Genomic DNA, 22,267 nt, shown 5'->3' with positions numbered 1-22,267 from the left:
AGCATCACCTGGCCGAAGCGCAGATCAGAAAATCCGATGGAGAGGTTCACACACGAGCCCACCGTCTGGTTCTGTAAGGTGCTGAAATCCTTCCCGCTGGATTTTCCTTTCCTCAGTACTAAACGTTATCTGTTGGAACAGAATTGTGAGCTAATTTTTGTGGTCTAACTTGGAATGGGTAATAGAATTATTGTTGAATTGAGAGACGGATTATACATGAAGTGGCTTCCCCATCTCTTTGAAAACTGTAGTGCAATTTATGTCTAGTTAGACAGAAGATGTGAGACCAGCTGCAGCTGCGAAACTGAGCTTCCCAGGTGGTCACTTCATATTCAATGCTTTTCATATCCAAAGGACTCCCTCCTAACCCTACATTTCTTATCGCCATAGAAGTATGTGCAGTATAATGACCTTTAATTTTGCACGTTCGTACTTGTGATTGGATTTGCTGGAGATCAGTCTAGAAAAATGTTGCAAATTTTGTTCTGGAAGTTGGAACAGAACATGCTACCTCTGTATTAGATCTCTGCTGCCAGGAGCTAGCCATCATATATGCTGGAACGCATGCTTGTAACATTTAGAGACAAACATGACACTGTAATTGAATTTTACTGGTCAATCTTCGATTTCAAAGGTGTTTTTGTTAAATGTACTGCCTGGGATGGCACTAAGCTTTGCGGACCAGAGGGTCCCATTATAGCAACAGAAAATGCTGGAAAAACTCAGCAGGTCAGGCAGCATCTGTGGAGAAAGAAACAGAGTTAACGTTTCAGGTCTGGGACCCTTCCTCAGAACTGGATGTTTGGGCTGAGATAGCTTGTCGCAACCGGGGTCCTAATGAGTGCTACATTCGGCCTTGCTTAGCCCTTGGGCTAAGGAGAGTGGAGCAATTTGAGGGGAATAATTAAGAGTATCGCCAAGAAGCTTATTAATTTTGGCAGCAGTATATTGGTACCAGTCAGCTTAGTGATGTGTGCTTTTTATTATGAGGCATTTTATTTTTTGAGTTTACAGTGGAGTGTTTTATAGATGTTGGCCACTTTAAGCATTTGAAGTAAAGGTGGCGACCATGAGTCCCGCTTGCTGCTGATTGTTGTTGCACATGGACACTGGAGGGCGCTCTTGTTTTCTACCCGCATGCTTTGGAAGCAATAAAAGAAAAAGACTTGCATTTATATAGCGCCTTTCACAACCACCGGACGCCTCAAAGTGCTTTACAGCCAATGAAGTACTATTTGAAGTGGAGTCACTGTGGGAAACGCGACAGCCAATTTACGCACAGCAAGCTCCCACGAACAGCAATGAGTTAATGACCAGATAATCTGTTTTTTTGTGATGTTGGTTGAGAGATAAATATTGGCCAGGAGAAGGGGGATGACTCCCCTGCTCTTCTTCGAAATAGTGCTGCCGGATCTTTTATGCCCACCTGAGAGCAGACGGGGCCTCGGTTTAACGTCTCATCCGAAAGACGGCACCTCCGACAGTGCAGCGCTCCCTCAGCACTGCACTGGGAGTGTCAGCCTAGCTTTATGTTGCTCAAGTCTCTGGAGCGGGACTTGAACCCGCAACCTTCTGACTCTGAGGCGAGGGTGCTACCCACTGAGCCACAGCTGACACTGAGTCTGTTGTTGGAAGGTGAGAGTTTTCTTAAGCAAAGATAGTGTAAATGTCAGTTACAGACTCGCAAACTGAATTTTGTGGTTGATTTTCCTTGCTTTAATTATTTGTTACAGGATGTATTGTGAACGATTGTCGTTGAGTGATCGGGTGCAAGCTGAGGATGCTGTTTCACTTGTGTTTGCTTGCGCCATCTTAAATAACAGTGGTCCTTGCTATCTGGCATCATCAAGGATGATGTATCCTGCTCAGTAACATTGAAGCTTAATGTATAGCATTACACAGCAGGGGAACTGCAGAACATTGTGCAAGACATTTTTTTAAATACTGGTTTCCCTTTGTCAAAAATGATTAGTCCTGCAATCTGCTGGCCTTCTCCAGACAACAGAGTTTTATATTGCACTTTTATAATCCTACATATAATAAAATGTTTTGAAACCTATCTGTCACACTTCAGGCATCACAGTGAGAGACTCTGAGGCAAATTATAGCGCCCATCTGCTGTCCCTGCTGAGGTCGATTAACTCCGGACAATTTGGGGATTGAACTTGGGACCTACTGGTTTACACAGGCAGTGTCTTTACCCACTGGACCATGCCTTGACGTTCTGATGTTATTCGCGTCCTGTTGAGGCTTTTTTCTCCAAGCGTTGGCACGCGATAAGTTTGGTGTTGACAGTATTGCACCATTAACCCACTCCTTATATTGCATTGCTCACAGATAAACAGCATTAAACATTTAGACGCTGTGTAATTCTGCTCTCAAAACAGACAGAACATTGCTTATTATTTGTTACTTGACCCTCAACTCAACATTTTCATAATTGATTGGACGTGAAAAATACAATAATACATTGTAATCTATACTGTCTCATATTTCCTCTGCTGCATAAAACTATTTATATTAAACCAGTTTAATTTGACTTGGGGTCATTTGGGTCTCTCTCTCTCACTCTCTCACATAATAAAATGGTTAAATCTGGACATTTCATATTAAATTGGGATGTTGTGTTTTAGTTAAATCAATACATATTGATTGTTTTGTGCGCAACCAAACACTCCAAGATTAAAAATGTAGAATCAGAATTATCACAAGTGTACTGCCTGCAGAACAGCTTTCTTGTGATAAGAGGTGGCTTTTGTTTTATAAAGAAAATCCTTGTGCTAATTTACTTTTGTTTCTTGAAGGGGCTGACTACTTGCAGAAGTGTGGTTCAACAGGCACCAGTCTCTTTACAGTATCTAATTTTTAAAAATTCATTCACGGGATATGGGCAAGGCCGGCATTTGTTGCCCATCCCTAATTGCCCTTGAGAACTTGGTGGTGATCCACCTTCTTGAATACAACGGAGTGGCACGGGGCAGTTAAGAGTCAACCACATTGCCGTGGGTCTGGAGTCCCAGACCGGGTAAGGACGGCAGATTCCCTTCCCTAAAGGACATCAGTGAACCAGACGGCTTTTTACGACAATCTGGTAATTTCATGGTCACCATTACTGATACAAGTCAACTATCCCTTATCCGCACTTCCGAAATTCGAAAAGCTCTGAAAACCGAAAGTTTTTTCGTGGAGCGTCTCTCGGTATTTCCAGTGTAAAAGCTTGAGCAGCTTGCACGGGAGTTTGCAGATTACTGCGTGGCCGTGTGCAACTTTGAGGAAATATTGCTGTTAATTATTTCTTTATAGTAATCTGGTTACCTAGCCAGGTTACTAGTGGTGTAGTTGTGGGGTAAACCCGACGGCTGCCTCTTGTCCATTTATAAGCATTATTATCCGTTCTGAAATCCGAAAAATTCCGAAACACAGCTGGCCCCAAGGGTTTCGGATAAGGGATCGTGCACCTGTACTAGCTTTTTGTTCCAGATTTATTTAATTAACTGAATTTCAACTCCCCAGCTGCCATGGGATTTGAACTTGTGTTTCTGGATCAATAGTCTAGGCTGCTGGATTACTAATCCAGTAACATAACCACTATGCTACCGTACCTCTGAAGTGGCCATTCTTAATGCATGTGGGTAGGGAATGAGTTGGCGAGGTATTCGACCTTTAGGTGTAGCATCTGAGCGTCTTCTGCCCCCACTTAAATCCTAGTTACGCGTATTTCCAGCGCAAATCGCTGGCTAACAATCGGGAACAGGAACCCTGGCCGTTTTTTCTTTCCTCCTTCCTAGTCCAGGAGCACCAAGGCCGGTAGTAGCATCTCTACTGTTGCCTGGCTGAGATCGGTCAAGTACAGACCAGGTATTGAACCTGGGATATCCGATATGTATGGGGGCGATTTTAACCCTACTCGCTCAGTAGAAACCTTTGACTCGCCCTGGCTCTTGCCTGTCCAAAACCTGCCAGGAATCGCAATATCTGCAATTTTAACTTGCTCTCCTGAGCAGGCAGCAAGGACACTGAGCCAACAGGGTCCTTTACATAATCTACAAAGAAAGTTAGTCGAGGCAAAATATTGGGGTTGTTTGAAATCCAGCCCAGTAATGGGAGAGTTAATGTGCTGGTGAGATAAGTTTCAATGCCCTTTTCTCGTCTTTGATTTATGTTTACATATATTGGGCCTAATACACTTTCAATAGCAGATGATAATTGAAAATTATTCCCACAAGCTGCTAATATGCAACAGTGACTTCCCACAAGATCATGAGGGCAATACTGGTTAATAAACCTCTATAGCAGGTCTGGTTGTAATAAGATGATAATGAATGTATTGGGTTGATAGTTGGTAAACCCTTGCTGTGTACTTGGCTGCCTGTTGATTTTTGACTACAGTATATTATATTCTAATCTCTTTTAATAATTGATGTTTTTTTTAAAAATTGCCCCTGCAAAGTTTAACATTTTCAAATAGAATGTGATTTCATATTACATATCATAGTAAACAATGGCATGTGACTCGCTTCATATTCCTTGCTTGAAATTCAATACAATATCGGAATAAAATTTGTTTCTACACTTCTCCCCCCCCCCCCCCCCCCCCACTAAGAGTGGGCTTGCTGTTGCAGTGGCAAAATATTTTGTATCCTTGGCTCTTCTTGTGAATTATTGAGTAGTTTATGGTGAATGTACATAAGCAGCCCAATATAAAACGGACTCTCAATCTGCTTTCGATAAAGGAAGTGGCACTGAGCAGTTGGCAGTAAGGACAGAGTTGTGCTTTGCACCCGAAGTTGATCTGTGGACCTCGATACCCCGTGGATTTCAATTAGCTTTTGACTAATAGCAAAGAAGAAGACAAAATCATTGTTTTGTTTCCCAAATTGCAGGGATTTTGTACATGGCGTTAAAATCGATAAGGCACGTGTGAGGTCAGGCTTCAAGTAATGCACGGCTGAGCAGATTGCTGGGACTATTGATTGGTGCTGAGAATGTCAGTGTGGAGACTGGAAAGGCAGCACTGCAGGAGCTGGTTAATGTATATTTCCTGGGTGATCGGTATGCAAGGTACCATACCATATAGCTCCAGAATTGCACTTTAAAGTTACACATTGAAGTTCTCCGTTTCCTCATGTGTTTTTCTAGTATATAATCATTTTATTTGAGTTTTAGGGATGCTGATGGCTGCTACGTTCTCTTTGAGCTCTGTGCTTTGATCGCTTGGCTAGTAGATATTGTATCTACTGTCTAGTAATGGCAACAAGAATTTTCACTATATTCCTAATTATGTGTCTCCAGTCCTGGATAAAGAGTTGCCACCACGCTGGCTGGAGGTGAATCCTTGCATTGCACTGCCGTTACTGCAACTGTCCTGCAGCTGGTTCGCTATGACCCTTGCATGCAGCTAATGGAGGGTAAAATGCCAAGATTCAGCTGCACAGCCGGATCCTTCTCCCGGAGGTGGACTGCCTCTCCCTTGAGTGGCAGTTATCGAACTGTGACAAATGAGTGGTGTCAGGGCTAGCTGGTGGCTGGGGGACTGATGATGACCTTTCCATTAGCCAACTGGTACCTCAGTCTGTGCAGTTAGATAGGGTTACACTCGCAAATGATTTTCTGGCTTATTTCTTCTTGGTAAACTTATTTTTATTATTGAGCACACAGCTTTGCAAACTTTAAGCACTAATTTTCAACTATTGTGCAGTGGTGATTTCCTAATCAGACAAAGGCAAGTCTGACTTTGTGGGAGGAGCAAAGTTTAAAATTCCCTATTTGAAGTCCTATATACCAGATGCACCCTTTGATTCAGAGGTCGGAATAGTCTATCCTAGATGTCAGCAGTGCTGTGTTAATCTGCTTCAAGAATGGTGCAAGAGGAAAAATATCATTTTCTCCTCTCCCATCAGAATTCTGCACTATACCATGGTATTCCATTTTTAGTAGTGACTCAGTTAACACTTGTAAGAAGTCACACAACACCAGGTTATAGTCCAACAGCTTTATTTGAAATCACAAGCTTTCGGAGCGCTGCTCCTTCGTCAGGTGAAGTGGAGAAATGCATAAAGACACAGCTTATAGAGTTGGAGAATCATGTCGGATGTAATGTTTTCCTGACTGACCTGTTTGGACACCATTCACACCTTTGATTGCTGTGATTATCTCTCTGCCGAGGTGTGATAAATGGCAGTTGGAAACATTACCTGTAAACATCTGACATGATTCTCTGACTATATAAGCTGTGTCTTTATGCATTTCTCCACTTCACCTGACGAAAGAGCAGCGCTCCGAAAGCTTGTGATTTCAAATAAAGCTGTTGGACTATAACCTGGTGTTGTGTGACTTCTTACATTTGTCCACCCCAGTCCAACACCGGCATCTCCACACCTCAGTTAACACTGGCTTTCCTTCAACTGATGCAGGCAGTTCTCGGGCACAGCTCTGAGATTTAAGCTTGCAAACTATTGCTTGGTGGTGGCGGTGGTGTTGCCAAGAAGTCAAGCAAACAACCATTTGAATTGCTGTATGAAATAGTGAAGACTTTTTGACATTGCGTGTTTCTGATGACATGCTTTGGCTACCCCTGGACGTTGAGGGTTACATCAGAACAGTGAGGTCAACAAACACCGGCCTTTGTAATAATCAGCATTAACCTCAACGATTATTTCGCATGACTCTTGTCCAGGCGCAATTGTACAGCAACTGTGTGACACACAACAGCAGCTAATTTATCAGGGCAGGAGCAATTCATAGCATTCTGACAGATTTGGGCAAATTAAGTAGATGGGCTAAGGAATGGCAGATTTTAATGTGGATAAATGTAAGGCAATACACATTGTTGTAGGACTCATGAAATGTATGTGTACCATGGATAGGTGGCCATTGTCACGGTTGGGAAAGGAAGTAGATGTATCTTCTTTGGGCAGTCATTTTGAATTGGTTTGGATGATGGTTCCACCATTTTGTATGGCAACCAATTATTTCCCAGAGATGCCTCAAAAAAAGACGCTGTATGTTTGGGAACTTTTTCCATATCTTGCCTGTATGTGTTACATTAACAAGAAATTCATTTTATCATTGTTATGCCATATCTATTCCAATGTTGGGAGGACTCGTAAAAATCAACATTTTATTGTGCAGTACACACGTCTGCTGCATATATGAGAAATAAAAATTGAATTGAATTGAAAAAATTCCTGGAGTGAAGAAATGCAATGATTGGATGCAAAATTTTCAGCTTTGCATGTTGAACTGCAAGTGTATTAGACTGTATTCGGAGCCACACATACATCTTCCATGAAAAGCCGGTGTTATGGTCTCAGCATTTCATACATTTTTCTCATTCAGATGACCCAACGGTTTCTAAAAGCAGATTGCATCCCTTGCGACCTAACCGTTAATCCTGATTGCAGTAACTTGCTGACTGGAATTCATGTAGGATGCCCACAATGTCCTCAGTCACTTGTATGATGGCAAATATTGCACACTGAGCCAGCTTTGTTAAAGGTAAATTAACCAATCAAATTTATTTGCAATTAAATAATTTACAGTAACAGATATTCTGTACAGCACTGTGGGAATTTACAATACATCTAGATTGTCCACTGAAAAGATGGGTTTTTGATCACAGACTTGCCATGCTCCTCGCCTAGAGGAATTCACACGCGCTACATATATCAAACATTCACTGAGCTCTACAGTTTGAACCAGCCTTCAGAAATCCAGGAATAACTGCAGAACAGAGAAAGATCCACTTGTTTTAACCTGTAGATAAGGTTGGAAATCGGAGAATTCAACAGCATAGGAGGCCATTTAGCCCAAAGCGCCTCTGCTGGCTCTCTGAAAGAGCTATTCATTCAGCCCATTGTAGCACAAAAATGGCATTGACATGAAGCCTGGGAACAGGCTGCCTGCCTGACCTCTTGGTTGTAGGAGACATGTGGCTGGGGAGAACAGAGGTGAAATAAAGAGGAAAAGAAATCAAAAGGTGACATATGTTCAAGAAAACTCCAAATGAAAACCCTGGAAGTAACCAAAGGCATATTGGATCATTGGGTAATAATTTACAATACGATTATTGTACCTCAATGCACTTCATTTGCGATTAGTATGCATGTACTCATCAAATTTCGTACGCATCAAATTTCATTCTCATTAAAAAAAAATTAAAAAAATGTTTGTATGACTTTTCCCCCTCCTGCTGAAAGTGTCAAATCTTGCTTGGGCATGACATCCTGGTTATTGATCACTCTCCAGTTACCTTGACCATATGGCCATTGTTCATGTATGAGCCCCGGCAGTGAATGTGTGTGCCTATCACTGATCACACCTGTTACAAAGTGAAATGTATATCATTTTTGTTCAAGTTTGAATTGATGACTTGGATAAATTTGGCAATTTGACATTTTGATTCAGGAAACATTTTGATTTAAGCTGTATCCATTAGGAATTTATCTGTTTTTGAAATGCTTTGGTCCAAATACTTAGATGGCCTTTCATTTTCCACCCTATCCATATCGTTCATTTTACACCATCTCCCAAATTTAAAATCGCCCCCTCGGTGTCCAGATGGAAAGTTTTCCATTTCCCCTATACTAACATCCCTCACCCAGAGGAGCACAGAATTCACAGACAAGAGTCCCAGGTTAGCCCTTATCTTTTCCATAGTTACTCACTGTTTTACACCATTCATACCGGTGCCTCAGTTGTAACCTGAAAGACAACTGTGGAGGAATTATCAGAGACATCATTTGCAGTAATCCTATTTTCATTTGTTCTTCTCACTTATCAAACATATCTGCACATGCAGTAGATGTCAGGGCGCTAAAGATGCATGATGACTCCTGCAGCTGGACATCATTAAAGTGATGTCCCCATGTTAAATCAGCTGAGATACAGAAGAGGTGGCTCCTAGAGTAGGAACTGCAGTGGTTAACACTGCATTGTCTCTAGAATGATTACCATGGTACCTGTCCTTTGAAGCATTTTTCTCTATCTAATGACAGTAAGGGTCCCATGTGAAATGTTCCTGGTGGATGTGGGCTAACATCATAAAGCTGACTGTTAGCTGACACTAAATGGCAGTCTCACTAGGAGGGTCTCCAAGGATGACTGGTGTAGGAATCAAAAGATGTCACCACAGGGTTGTTCTTCTCCGGTTTGTGCGAATGCATTGTTGGGGCAGTGCAGTGGTCGTTCTATCTGCATTTGGCTATCCTGTGTTGACACTGGGTACCTCAAATGGAAAAGCATTCCATTTCCCAGGATTAACTTGTCTCCGCTTGTTAAGTACAAAATTTCACCATCCTGGGCAGCACGGTGGCATAGTGGTTAGCACTGTTGCCTCACAGCGCCAGGGACCCGGGTTCGAATCTGGCCTCGGGTGTCTGTGTGGAGTTTGCACATTCTCCCCGTGTTTGCGTGGGTTTCCTCCGGGTGCTCCGGTTTCCTCCCACAGTCCAAAGATGTGCGGGTTAGGTTGATTGGCTATGATAAATTGACCCTTCGTGTTAGGGGGATTAAATACGTGGGGTTACGGGGATAGGGTGGGATATGTGGTGGTGTAGAGGTTACGGGGATCGGGTGGGATATGTGTCGGTGCAGGCTCGATGGGCCGAAATGGCCTCTATCTGCACTGTGGGGTTTCTGTGATTCTTCCAAAGAAAGCTTTTAGGTGCTGATTGGTAAATGTCCTGAGTAGGTAATTCAGCTTAACATGAACATCTTGTTTTTTTTTCTTAAAAAGGTTAACTGAAGCATGAAGGTCATGGGCTAACCTCAAAGACCTTATGATCATTTCATCTACATCCAAGAATCTATGATCTGAAGGATTATATTTGTAAGATCTGAACAGAAATTAGCTTCAGAAAACATTTCCCAACAGATGTCTTAACTGCTTTGGAACCATTGATGAGTTAACCTTATATGGCAGTGCAAAAGCCAATCCTTATATTTCTAACTTCTCCCCTCCCTGTCGCCAATTGGCAGCAGTGTGGGAATTCTGTGGTGGTGAACACAACTGGAGATGATGCCAATGTAATTGCAAAGAGTCTGTGCCACTGCACTTGCCTTGATGCCAATACCAGTAAGCAAACTGTTCTTTAAGTTCGCAGCATTGTCTGAGACTGTTTTCTCTCAGTGATTTCATAAAAATGCAGCTGTACCTCTGGAGTGCAAGGAATGAAAATTATATAATATAACAGGGAAACCTTCTTTTATTCCAGAAGATTAATGTGACTTCTCTATCAATGAGCCATAGGGCCAGCTCTTCATCCCAGCACATTTCAACAAATGATTACAGAATTAAATCTCTTGTCTAATCAAAAATATATTTTCTTCTAATTCTAACTCTGCCACCTTCAAAATAAGTCCTGGAATGAACGGTAATAGCAGCAGCTGGTGTAGATACAATAGTAGAAAGACTTACAGCTGTAAAGATTACAGTAGTTCACTGAGCCAACTGTACATAGAAACATAGAAGATAGGAGCAGGAGTAGGCCATTCGGCCCCTCGAGCCTGCTCCGCCATTCAATGAGATCATGGCTGATCATCCAAATTCAGTACCCTGTCCCTGCTTTCTCCCCATATCCCTTGATCCCTTTAGCCTTAAGAAATATATCCAACTCCTTCTTGAATATATTTAATGAATTGACCTCTACTGCCTTCTGTGGTAGAGAATTCCACAGGTTCACCACTCTCTGGGTGAAGAAATTCCTCCTAATCTCTGTCCTAAATGGCTTACCCCTTATCCTTAGACTGTGGCCCCTGGTTCTGGACTCCCCGACCATCGGGAACATCTTTCCTGCATCTAGTCTGTCTAGTCCTGTTAGAATTTTATAAGTTTCAATGAGATCCCCTCTCATTCTTCTGAACTTCAGCGAGTACAAGCCCAATCGACCCAATCTCTCATCATACGCCATTCCTGCCATCCCAGGTATCAGCCTGGTGAATCTTTGCTGCACTCCTTCCATGGCAAGAACATCCTTCCTCAGATAAGGCGACCAAAACTGCACACAATACTCAAGATGTGGTCTCATCCAAGGCCCTGTACAACTGCAGCAAGACATCCTTGTTCCTGTACTCAAACCCTCTCGCTACGAAGGCCAACATACCATTTGCCTTCTTAACCGCCTGCTGCACCTGCATGCTTACCTTCAGCGACTGGTGCACAAGGACGCCCAGGTCTTGTTGCACTTCCCCTTCTCCCAATCTATTGCCATTCAGATAATAATCTGCCGCCTTGTTTTTGACACCAAAGTGGATAACCTCGCATTTATCCATGTACAAAAACCGGAATGGGTTTACAAAATAAATCTAACACTTGTGTGTCTTTCTATCCATAATATAAGGTAGTGTGAGGGTGGGCAGGTGACCTTCTCTTGAACCAACTTCTGGGTACATAGAGGTGACATAGAAGATTGAAAAAGACCATTTTGATCTATCTGCTTGAGCCCAGCGTTCAAGACCATGTTTTATATTTTTTGTTTACTCTTCCTTAGAGGAAGTCATAGTCTGTGTCCAGCTCTGTTCTCCCCTTGAAAGCTTGGTTGCTATTAGCAACTCTTTATGTAGGGATTCAAAAGGATGTGCCTGGGGCCTATTCTACCCACAACACATTAAAGCATGAGAATTTTCTTGATTGCTTAGATGAAGCTGGTAATTTTACATGTTGATTTGGGAAGGGTTTCGATGGTAAAACTTTGCTTTTTTTCAAAAAATTCACCCGTGGTAAGATATCAGTTTTTAATTAGATAGTTAACTTATTAAACTTAATATATGTTGAATCAATAGTGACAACATTTTGGGTAGTACGTTGTCATTGCTATTTTTACAGTTAAGAGACTCCTCCCCATGAGCATATGCATTTGATGTCGGGGTACTGAAGATGATGCATGGACTCCAGCAGCAGCAGAACATCATCCTAACTGATGCCCCTACGTAAATGCCTGCCAGTCTTGTGGTGTCTGTATGTTATATTGTTGTTGAGATCTTAATCCAGTGTTGAATACTAAAAGAAAGGCTAGATTTATTAGGGTTGAAAATCACGTTACATGGAGCAGAGCTCAGCAGCTTACTGCTAGTTTACAAACTCCATCTTGGAGACTGACTTACTCCTGTCTAGATATAACTGGTTGCCTAATCGTAACATTTACTTACTGATGTTAAGGAATGTCTCTCATTTCTCGTAAATCAAATTGATATATCATTTGAGGGTTGGAACACCAACTTCAGAGTACTGTAATAATTGACATGGCAATGCCACTGGAATGACTAGTATGCAACCTACTCTCTTAACTGTTCTTTTTCGTGCTTGCACCTACAGTCTCGGGAGATTCTATTGTTAATAAACCCCTGCCCCCCAGCATGTTAGTGGGGGGGGGGGGGCGGGGAAGAGCTCTTCACTATAGTTTGAGCCTAGGCAGCAAAGATTGAGAAGAACTAGGAAGTGGCTCAAATCTTAGTTAAAACATTGACCAAATATTAGTAATGGGCTCTACCTGTATAATGTGCCAAGAGTTAAGGATAGATAGGTTGGCCTGAAGGACAAAATTGCAGGTGACGACCTAGCAACAGTGACAGTAATTCATTGTATGTGAGGTGCTTTGGGACATCCTGAGAAATGTGATATGGCACTGTATATATTGAGCTGCAGTATTCTTCCAACCAATGGTGCAGTATTACATTGACAGTGTGATAACATAAGAATTAGGAGCAGGAATAGACCATATGGCCCTTCGAGCCTTCTCAGCCATTCAATAAGATCATGGCTGATCTTCGACCTTAACTCCACTTTCCTGCCCGATCTCCATATCTCTTGATTCCCCTAGAGTCCAAAATATCCATCTCAGCCTTGACTATACTGACTCAGCATCCACAGCCTTTTGGGGGAATTCCAAAGATTCACAACCCTCTGAGTGAGTGAGTGAAGAAATTCCCCCTTCTCCTCTTAGTCTTAAATGGCCGACCCTTATCCTGAGACTCTGCCCCCTAGTTCTAGACTCTCCAGCCAGGGGAAACAACCTCTCGGCATCTACCCTGTCAATCCCCCTTAGAATCTTGTGTGCTCATGAGGTTTCTGTCCACATCAGATTTAACCCCAGCGGTACAGGCATCTATGACGTAACTCTTGGAATATGTGGACTTTCTTAACCCCTCACCCCCTGCTTCAAACCAGGTAAATGTCCTTCAGGAGATTGTTATCCATTCTACCATCAAAGTCTCCAGTTTCTGCTGATTTAGTGAATAGTTTTGATTTAAAACATTTCATTGCAAACCTTTGTCCAATGCCCTTTAACTCCCTGGTACACGGCTTTGAAGTGAATTTTCTTTATGCACATTTGCAGTGATGCTTATCTGTGTGATCCTCAGATGTAGAAAACCACAGCGTATTATGGTTAGTAACTTGCTGAAAGTTAGTTAAACAGTCTTTGAAATGCTTGAGTAAGCATGGAGGGGAAAAAAGATACAAGTCCCATTCTAACAAGTTCATTGTGTCTACCAGAGACTCGCTTTTAAACACAAGGGGCACTAGCCATATATTAATACTGTAAATTTCAGTTGTTTACTCACAAAGTAAAGTTCTGTCAAGTGTTTTGAACCATGGGAACAAATTCTAAAAGGTGGCCATTATAATTTTGTTGTGCCATAGACATTGGCAAGGCTTGCATTTTCCTTGCGCGCTCCCTCATCCAATCTGTCCTTTTCCCTGTCATCTACTGAAGCTGGCTAGTTATGCTGGGGTACAGTTCTGTGGATGTTGGCAGTCTTCTAGTACCTCATCCAAGAGGCCATTCTTCATTTTTGAGTTGAGGCAGCGGGCATTGTCAGGCTGATTGACCATTACACCGTGGTTAGTTCTGTATGTACATGCATTTCGTAACTTACGGATATTTTCACAAAATCTTTGGAAGTTTAAATCACGCTCAACTGTTACCTGCGAATGTCGGCTTGGCTCAGGTAGTAGTAGCCTTGCCTACACAAGTGACTGCATTTCAAGATAGTTAATTGTATGTGAAACACTTTGAGACATTTGATGAGGCGCTGCACAAATGCAAGTCATTCTTTTGATTCAATGATTGTGTGGGGGGAAAAGTTCTCAAAATGGCCCACAGTTTTTATCCAAAATTGAATACCTCTTTAAAAAAAAAAAATTATACATAAAGCCGTGACATATTCTTTAAACTGTAACTTAACAGAAACTCTCAGACCTAACATATTACTCGAGTTCTTTACACGTGAAGGTAAATTATATTCTTGATATTTAGTAACAAGTCCTGCTCAGGATTCAAATTTAAGGCTGTCGAACTATTACATCGTAACATCAGTGGCTGACAAGATCACTGGCCTGTGGGGAAAGCCACACGAGAAGCCTCCTGCATGTTGTAGCGCTGTGTAGCAAAGAAGCGTAAATTCCGGATTGCGTTCACTGATCCGTGAGATGAGTTATACTTCCATCGGTAATTTCAAGCCCTGTGCATTTTAGCACGTTGCTGCAGCATTATTAGTTTTTGGAGTCTCCATTTATAAGTTTATAGTTTTCCTCATTCTCTCCCCCCCCCTCCCGCATCGATCTCTCCTCACAGTACTCCATGCCTGGCTGATGAGGTGGACAGCTAATATGTTCCCAGGCTTCTGCCAATGCTAACTGCTTTTGGAAAGTGCACAGGAGCAGTTTGGGGACCACTTGCCTTCTGATTTTTCTTTTCCTCCTTGTGGGAGAGTGCCTGGCACAGCTAAGATTTGAGATTTATGGAGTGGGAAATCTTTGAGAGTCAGTGCCTTCCTAATGTTGCATGCAGAACAGAATGTTGGAGAATCTATTGCTACACCAACTTGCCACATACGTTTCTAAATGTTCTAAGCAAAGCAATTAACTTGTGGTTTTCTGAGGAATCCCTTGAATGTACAGGTATTAATACTTTTGAAGTCACTTCCTTCATTGGTTTATGAGTTTGATGACCATTTCTGTGTAATCGTGAGAGCTCTCCTGTTGTGCAATACGCACTGTATCATGAAACTGCCATCTCCATTTCTATTGCAGGCTGCTGCAACAGAAAAATCTTCATTGAGCACTGTTGGGGAGAAGAACCCAGTGGAGAAGAGTCCAACAAAGGGCCGGCAGCCCCGGAAGATTGACTTACGAGCACGCTATTGGGCATTCCTCTTTGACAATCTTAGACGAGCAGTGGATGAAATTTATGTCACGTGCGAGTCAGACCAGAGTGTGGTGGAATGTAAGGTATGATCTTTTAGTTCTGTATTCAGCTCGTTCTTGCTTGTGTTGGATAACTTGACCCTTCTACATTTGCTTATCTTGCCAAAATCGGATTTAACTCCACAGTACTTTAAACTGAATCAAACATTTTCAAAGTACCTCAATGGAATCGAGTATGTTTTATTAGTTCACAAAGGAGAGGTTTTATTATATAAAGAAGTCTGTGGGTGAGGCTGCTCTGGTCTCCAACCCAAATTGGGAAGTATATGCTGTATGGAATCTATAATATACTGTAAATAGATTCTTAAAACACATGGGCACTCTTTTAAGAAAAATAAATCTATGAAAGTTTGGAGATTGTTTCAATCAAAGTATAATCCGTGATAGTTAGGAGATCAAAACCTTAATATTGATTTTTTTAACTATATTGTATTTGTGTATATATGCAAATATATATTAGGAGAGGCTGAAGAAAGGCAATTTACATAGAATGTACAGACTATATACAATCTGCCTTATTGTTGAGTCCAACTCATATAATTAATCTCATGAGGAATATTTCTGCAAAATGTAGTTCCTGCACCCGTCCCTTTCCCGAAAGACTATCGCCTCCATAGCTGTTTTCCACAGAAGATATTTCATAGAAACATAGAAGATAGGAGCAGGCCATTCGAGCCTGCTCCGCCATTCAACGAGATCATGGCTGATCATCCAAACCCTAGCACCCGGTCCCTACACCGACAGCCATCCCACCCAAGCCCTATCCCCGTAACCCCACGTATTTAATCCCCCCTAACACTAAGGGTCAATTTTTTTTATCATAGCCAATCAACCTAACCTGCACAGCTTTGGACTGTGGGAGGAAACTGGAGCACCCGGAGGAAACCCACGCAAACACGGGGAGAATGTGCAAACTCCACACAGACAGTCACCCGAGGCCGGATTCGAACCCGGGTCCCTGGCGCTGTGAGGCAACAGTGCTAACCACTATGCCACCGTGCTTTCTGTGGTCCTTGCAGCACAGAAATCACAGTTTTCCATGAGCGTTTGACTAGCATAGCATTTTAAATCCTATTCTCACATTCTGAGATCTATAGCTAATGATGTGAATTATATATTAGCTGGGCTCCTTAACTTAGCATCCTGGAGGAAAGGGATCTTGCTGCAACAGAGATGTGTCATCGTTCTCCTCCAGTTGTGATGCAAATGATGGCACCGGATGATCATTTTACCCTTGATTTGGGTTGGGATTTGATTCAACGTTTTCTCCTATCTTGGTTAATGTAGGTTGTATGAGTTTATGTCCATTTAATCTCCAAAGTAGCTGTTGGCTGGTGCAATGTCGCCGACTGTGAATGCATTGTTTGTTTACAGTAGATGGCAGTATTGAGGCTTAACATTCTTTGGACATTCTTGTGTTTCCCTGCTTAGTGTCTGAATTGGGCTTTAACCCTTCCTAGTAAATGACATATCACAACATTCCTGCAACCATGTCTGATTATAGAGTGAGATTGATGACCAATTTTAAACCAGTGCATGGGTGGCATATAATTCCTTGGTGCATTTTCTGCCCCGTTTTTGATAACTTTGTTCTTGTAAACTATTTTCAGACTCTGGCAATTTAGAATAAGACGCATTAAAGAGCAATCAGAAGCGTTTTCTGATCTAAGTTTCGCTACACCTGTCACTGAGCAATTTTGAACTGTGCACTGCTTGTGTTGCATAAGATTAAATTAATTTTATAATACAGCGGTTTTATTAGTCTGCTCTAAACCCTAAATTATCCAGGACTGAAAAAAAACAAAATTTGCTGCACAGTTGCTGTAAACCTAAAAGCATAAGCACTGTTTATTATTCTACATTAGTGTCAGCTTGGCTCAGTTGGTAGCACTCTTGCCTCAGAATCCGAAGGTTGAGAGTTCAAGTCCTGTTCCTGGATTTGAGCGCATAACCTAGGCTGACAGTTCAGTTCAGTGCAGAGATGTTCACTGAATCCCTGTATGGCGGTTCATTGGTTCTGATGGGAATAAAAGATCCCAGGGCACGATTTGAAGAAGAGCAGGATGTTCTCCTGTTGCCAACATCAGTGAAAGCAGTTGAACCAGTCATTCATCTAATTTGCTGTGTGAAACAGAACAACAGTGACTAATTCAAAAGTAATTCATAGGTTTGTGAAGTGCTTTGGGATGTTCTGGAAAGGGGCTATATACATGCACATTCTTTTTCTTTCCATGTTGGCACTCCAGTACAGTGCTGAGGGAGTGCTGCACTGTCGGAGGTGCCGTCTTTTGGATGAGGCGTTAAACGGAGACCCCGTCTGCCCTCTTAGGTGAGCATAAAAGATCCCATGGCACTATTTTGAAGAAGAGTAGGGGAGTTCTCCCCGGTGTCCTAGCCAATATTTATTCCTCAATCAACATCTCTTAAACAGGTTATTATCATATTGCTGTTTGGGAGTTTGCTGTGTGCAAATTGGCTGCCGCGTTTCCTACATTACAACAGTGACTACATTTCAAAAGTACTTCATTAGCTGTAAAGTGCTTTGAGACGTCCTGAGGTCGAGAAAGGTGCTATATAAATGCAAGTCTATCTATCTGATCATTCACAGTCATGATTTGATTGCTGGAAACGGGTGTTGTGTATTTTTTAAATTACAAGACACTAGTGGAGTTGGGATACTTTTTCTAAGGGGAAGTGGTGAAAAATCTGCTAGTTGGCTCACCACATTACCATCAAAATTGCTACTGACTAATTGGAATGAATCATTAAAGCCAGTGCAGGCAGTATTCACTGGCTCAGAATGTTCGTGCTTTAGCTGGAGTGGGTAATGTGGTGGCTGTTGCAGGAAACTCTTTTTTTATCCGGGACCGGCGTGGTGCCGGTTTATCAAAAAGTCCGGATTACAGAGATGTATAGTTAAAAGGTACGAGAGCTCCGTACACAGCAACAAATCCCAGGCTTCCCTGTTGCTTAGCAACAGCTGCAGGAACCCCGGCCACAGACCAAGCGTCCCTGTTGCTTAGCAACAAGTGCAGGAACCCCGATGACACAGCCACAGATCCAGGAACGGCCACTAATATGAAGTAAAACTTAACTGAACCTACTCCTGAATCTTGCCGGTTAACCGAGATTTCCGGTTGTTTGGGTGCCGGTAAATCGAGAGTTTCCTGTACTAAAGAAAACTGCACTCTTGCCCCAAGCGTACACTTGAATTTCACTATATTGCAAGTAGAGAGATACGTTCGTCAGCTCTCGTTGACTGAGAGAAAATTGCTATTCAAACTGCTTCAACTGTCTTGAATGGAGCGAGCCATTCGATGAGTGGTAGCATTCCCGCCTCTGAGTCAGAAGGTGGAGGGGTTCGAACTCCGCTCCACGCAGTCCCGGCGAGTGGAGACCGGAGCTGCGGCTCTAAATTCTGGGTTGACATCCATTGGGATACTCGCGTCTGGTGGGTGTCGGTGTGGCTGCCTTCCCCCCCCCCCCGCCACACCCATTATATGGGTTGTGGAAGCCCATAAAACCCTCCCGCCATATAGGGCCAACCACCCTATCAGCTGGTATAAAGTTGGTTACGGCCATGGAAGGCGCGTTCACGTCGCGGCCTGTCAGACTGTTAATCAGCCTGCGAATCGTTCCACGATACAAAGGATCTGAAAACAACTGTCTGAGGAATGGATGGAGATCATTAAAGTTCGACTGGGATTTGCAAATATTCTAATTATTTTGTTACAGAATATAAATCTACTCCTGAGGATTTGAAGAATTCTGGGAGGTAACCATGATCCTTTTGTGTTTTTGTTTAATTTGGGTAGATATGTACATGGTACATTTTACTTTTAATAGAAGACCTGTATTATTATTGATTACAGTGTAATTCTGTCAATCAGTATAATGTCATATGCTCAGTAGACAGGGGCTCTGGTGCCTGATTGTGGTTGAAAGTGCAGATGGGAGGATTGTGGTTAGGTTGTAGACAGTTAGCTGTGTAAGAAGATCAGCTGTTTTGTACATTTTTCTTTCCTAGCTCTGGACAGTGCCTTAGGCTGTACAAAAGCAGTTGCAGTTAATGGCTCGAAATTCACGTATTTAAACCACAAAATGCATCCACTGTGTGTAGCCTGATGCTCCAGGCTAATGGATCCGATGATAAATGACAATAGTAGCCTTCAGGGAGGCAGAACAGTTTCTTTCACATGGCCAGGTTACCCTGAAGGTTTCATAAACGCACTTTGCCGCGGTAACTACACGTGGAGTGTTTGATGTCAAACAGGCCTTTATGCTGCCAGCAGTTCTCCTTGCTGCTCTTGGCCATTCCATCTGTACTTAGACCAATAAGGAATGATGAGTATTAGTGTTGCGCTTGCATTTTGCTTGCTGTGTACCACCAATTAATCAGTCTGGAGCTGTGAAGTAAAATGTCTAAGAATGGGACAGAAATGCAAGCCTTAAAGTATTTGGCCAAACCACAGTCATCGGTTTGAAGTAGTGGAAAATGCGCATCTGTACAGTCACAGCTTATAGAATAATGTACAATGTACTTTTTACAAAAGTAAAACAAAATGGAACTGCATTGAACTTACTGGTGTCTGCACAAAGAGAAGGCAACATTTATTGATTACGCTAACTATCAGGATATGTTGTTGAATGAAAGAAAGACAGACTTGCATTTATGTAGCGCCTTTCACGACCACCAGACATCCCAAAGCGCTTTACAGTCAGTGAAGTACTTTTTGAAGTGTAGTCACTGTTGTAACGCGGCAGCCAATCTGCACACAGCAAGCTCCCACAAACCGCAGCATGATGATGACCAGATAATCTGTTTTAGTGACTTTGATTGAGGGATAAATATTGGCCAGGACACTGGGGAAAACTCCCCTGCTCTTCTTTGAAATAGTGCCATAGGATCTGTTACGTCTCATTGGAAAGAATGGGTGTTGTCTTGCATTTAAAAAAAAAAACCTGTAATTTGAACGAAAGCTATTGCTAAAACCTTTTAGTTTTAAATGATGGTTTAAAGTCTGCGGTTCTGCCAACATGCTTTGTCCTTTAGCTGGGATTGGCTGCGGAGAGGGTGTCCTTAGACTCGAACCTCTCTGGCTATCAACGCAGCTCATTCATCTGCTGACAGGTGGTGCGCTTCTAGTCCTGCCTGAGAAGCAGCAAAGGCTGCTGAGTCGAGCTGGGATTAAAACTTGGGTCTTCTGATTGAAAGTTTTATACTGTCCTGCCTTAGCTGTTTTGACATCTGAAATCTTTCCTCTGGCTAAAAGGTATCTGGAGGATAATATTTGATGATACAAATAATTGTATGTGACTGATGTGAATGAAGTATTAACAATGTTGTCATTAGTATTTCAGTCAAACACAATTGTGGACATGTACAATCTTCTTGCTGCCACGTTACAGCATTTTTTCTACTATTTCACTAAAGTGCAGTGGTCGATGTGTGAACAATATCCACTTGAATTGCGCAAAATGCTCAGCAATGCAATTATACCTTTTTGTCCTTCCAAACCTGTCTTGTTTGGAGACAGCACTTTGAGTTACATAACACTCGGGTTGAAGTACTGCTGGTTACAGACCTGTCAGTAATGATGGGAGCAATTTGAGGTGATGAATTACGAGCATCGTGCAAAAAAGGGTGTTGCACAATGTTAAAGGCTATTGGCTTAAATGTGATTTTTCTGTATTACGTAGGTGCACTCTGAATACTCCAAATAACAGCACTGATTAATAATGTGAATACTAAGAGGCTATTAGTGATGTCTGCCTGTGATGGCACTTAGAGCTGCACAGATCTTCTGGACATTTAAAATCTGTAAAATTGTAATTTGAAGTTCTTGCCAATTCACTTTATTGACCAACAATCCCAATTATTGAAACCCTATTCCAAGCAAATCAAGTTGCTTTGCAAAAGGATTATCAGATAAAGTGATGTATATGGCTCAAAATATTTAGTTCTCGTATATTGTTGGAGAATGGTGTTTTCCGTGCAAATAAGCAAGTTACTGTGCTTGCGTGAAAAATAAACTCCTATTTATCTATTACTAAAATACATCTTATTATGATATAAACTGATGTGAACCATTGCAAAGAAAGAATATTAGCGGTCCAAGTTAGGCTGGAAATTTTGGTGATCTGCCTTTTACTGATTTATATAGAAGAGTCATCAGTGACGAGAACTTGGTCTCAAGTTTGTTCACAAATACCATGAGGTCTCCAAATACAAGTGGCCTTATCAATTGGTATCTATGAATTAAAATCCTAGTCTTGACTAATACTGGTCATCTGGCTTCCCCATTTGGGGAGGGAATGAGTAAGGGTTTGTCAGTCTGCTAGCAGGGGTGAGAGGGAGGAAGCATTGACTTTCGGGGAACAAGAGGGATCCCTTCCCATACAGTTTGAAATGGTTTCTTTTTGATTGACTGAGGGGTGGGATTGTTGGTGTCTGCAGAAGTGTCTCCTCCAAAGCAATAGAAGGTTTAAAGTTTATTACATTTCCAAAAGTCATCTGGAGCTATTCAGCCAGGACATGGATGGATTCTATTCCTGTTACTTTTCTGTCACAATATGACAGGAAGGTTTTGTTCCTTTAAGAAGCACTGAAACCTGGACAAATTCCAGTCAGTACCCAGCAAAGTTATTTTAATTGATTCCTGGATAGCTAAAATCACTTCACAGGATTTAGGCTGGTTAGCAAGTCAAGGTAAAAAAAGCCTGTCTCCGAATTCTAGAGTTAATGGCTAGTGCCATCATTGTAGTTTCAGACACAAATTTCTTTGATGCCCCTTGAGTTCAACATGCCAGTACAAATGCCTTTACTTCAGCTAGTGAGGATGACTGTCCCTCTTTTAGCCTCCTGTCAGTGATTGGAATTCGAGGAATCATATTGTAGAATCCTAGAAGTTTGCGGCATAGAAGGAGGCCATTTGTGTCTGTGCCGGCTGAAAAAGAGCTCTCCAGCCTAATCCCACTTTCCAGCTCTTGGTCCGTAGCCCTGTAGGTTACGGCACTTCAAGTGCATATCCAAGTACTTTTTAAATGTGATGAGGGTTTCTG

At 42.1% G+C, this 22,267-nt stretch overlaps 1 protein-coding gene across 3 annotated transcripts in view; it reads left to right on the top strand.

Moving 5' to 3' along the window:
• The window catches only part of scaper (S-phase cyclin A-associated protein in the ER), a 339,292-nt gene that overhangs the window by 35,455 nt on the left and 281,570 nt on the right, over positions 1-22,267 (top strand). For all 3 annotated transcript variants that reach the window (XM_085972324.1, XM_085972323.1, XM_085972325.1), the window contains exon 4: positions 15,032-15,229. In XM_085972324.1, coding sequence (XP_085828450.1) covers positions 15,032-15,229 — 198 coding nt within the window. The remainder of the gene's footprint in view (positions 1-15,031; positions 15,230-22,267) is intronic.

The sequence above is a fragment of the Somniosus microcephalus genome, chromosome 32 (genome assembly GCF_052327205.1).
Source record: "Somniosus microcephalus isolate GS21.2 chromosome 32, FLI_Smic_1.0, whole genome shotgun sequence".
Classification (NCBI taxonomy): Eukaryota; Metazoa; Chordata; class Chondrichthyes; order Squaliformes; family Somniosidae; genus Somniosus; species Somniosus microcephalus.
The sequence above is the reverse complement of the archived record's forward strand: the minus strand, read 5'-3'. Positions and strand labels throughout refer to the sequence as shown.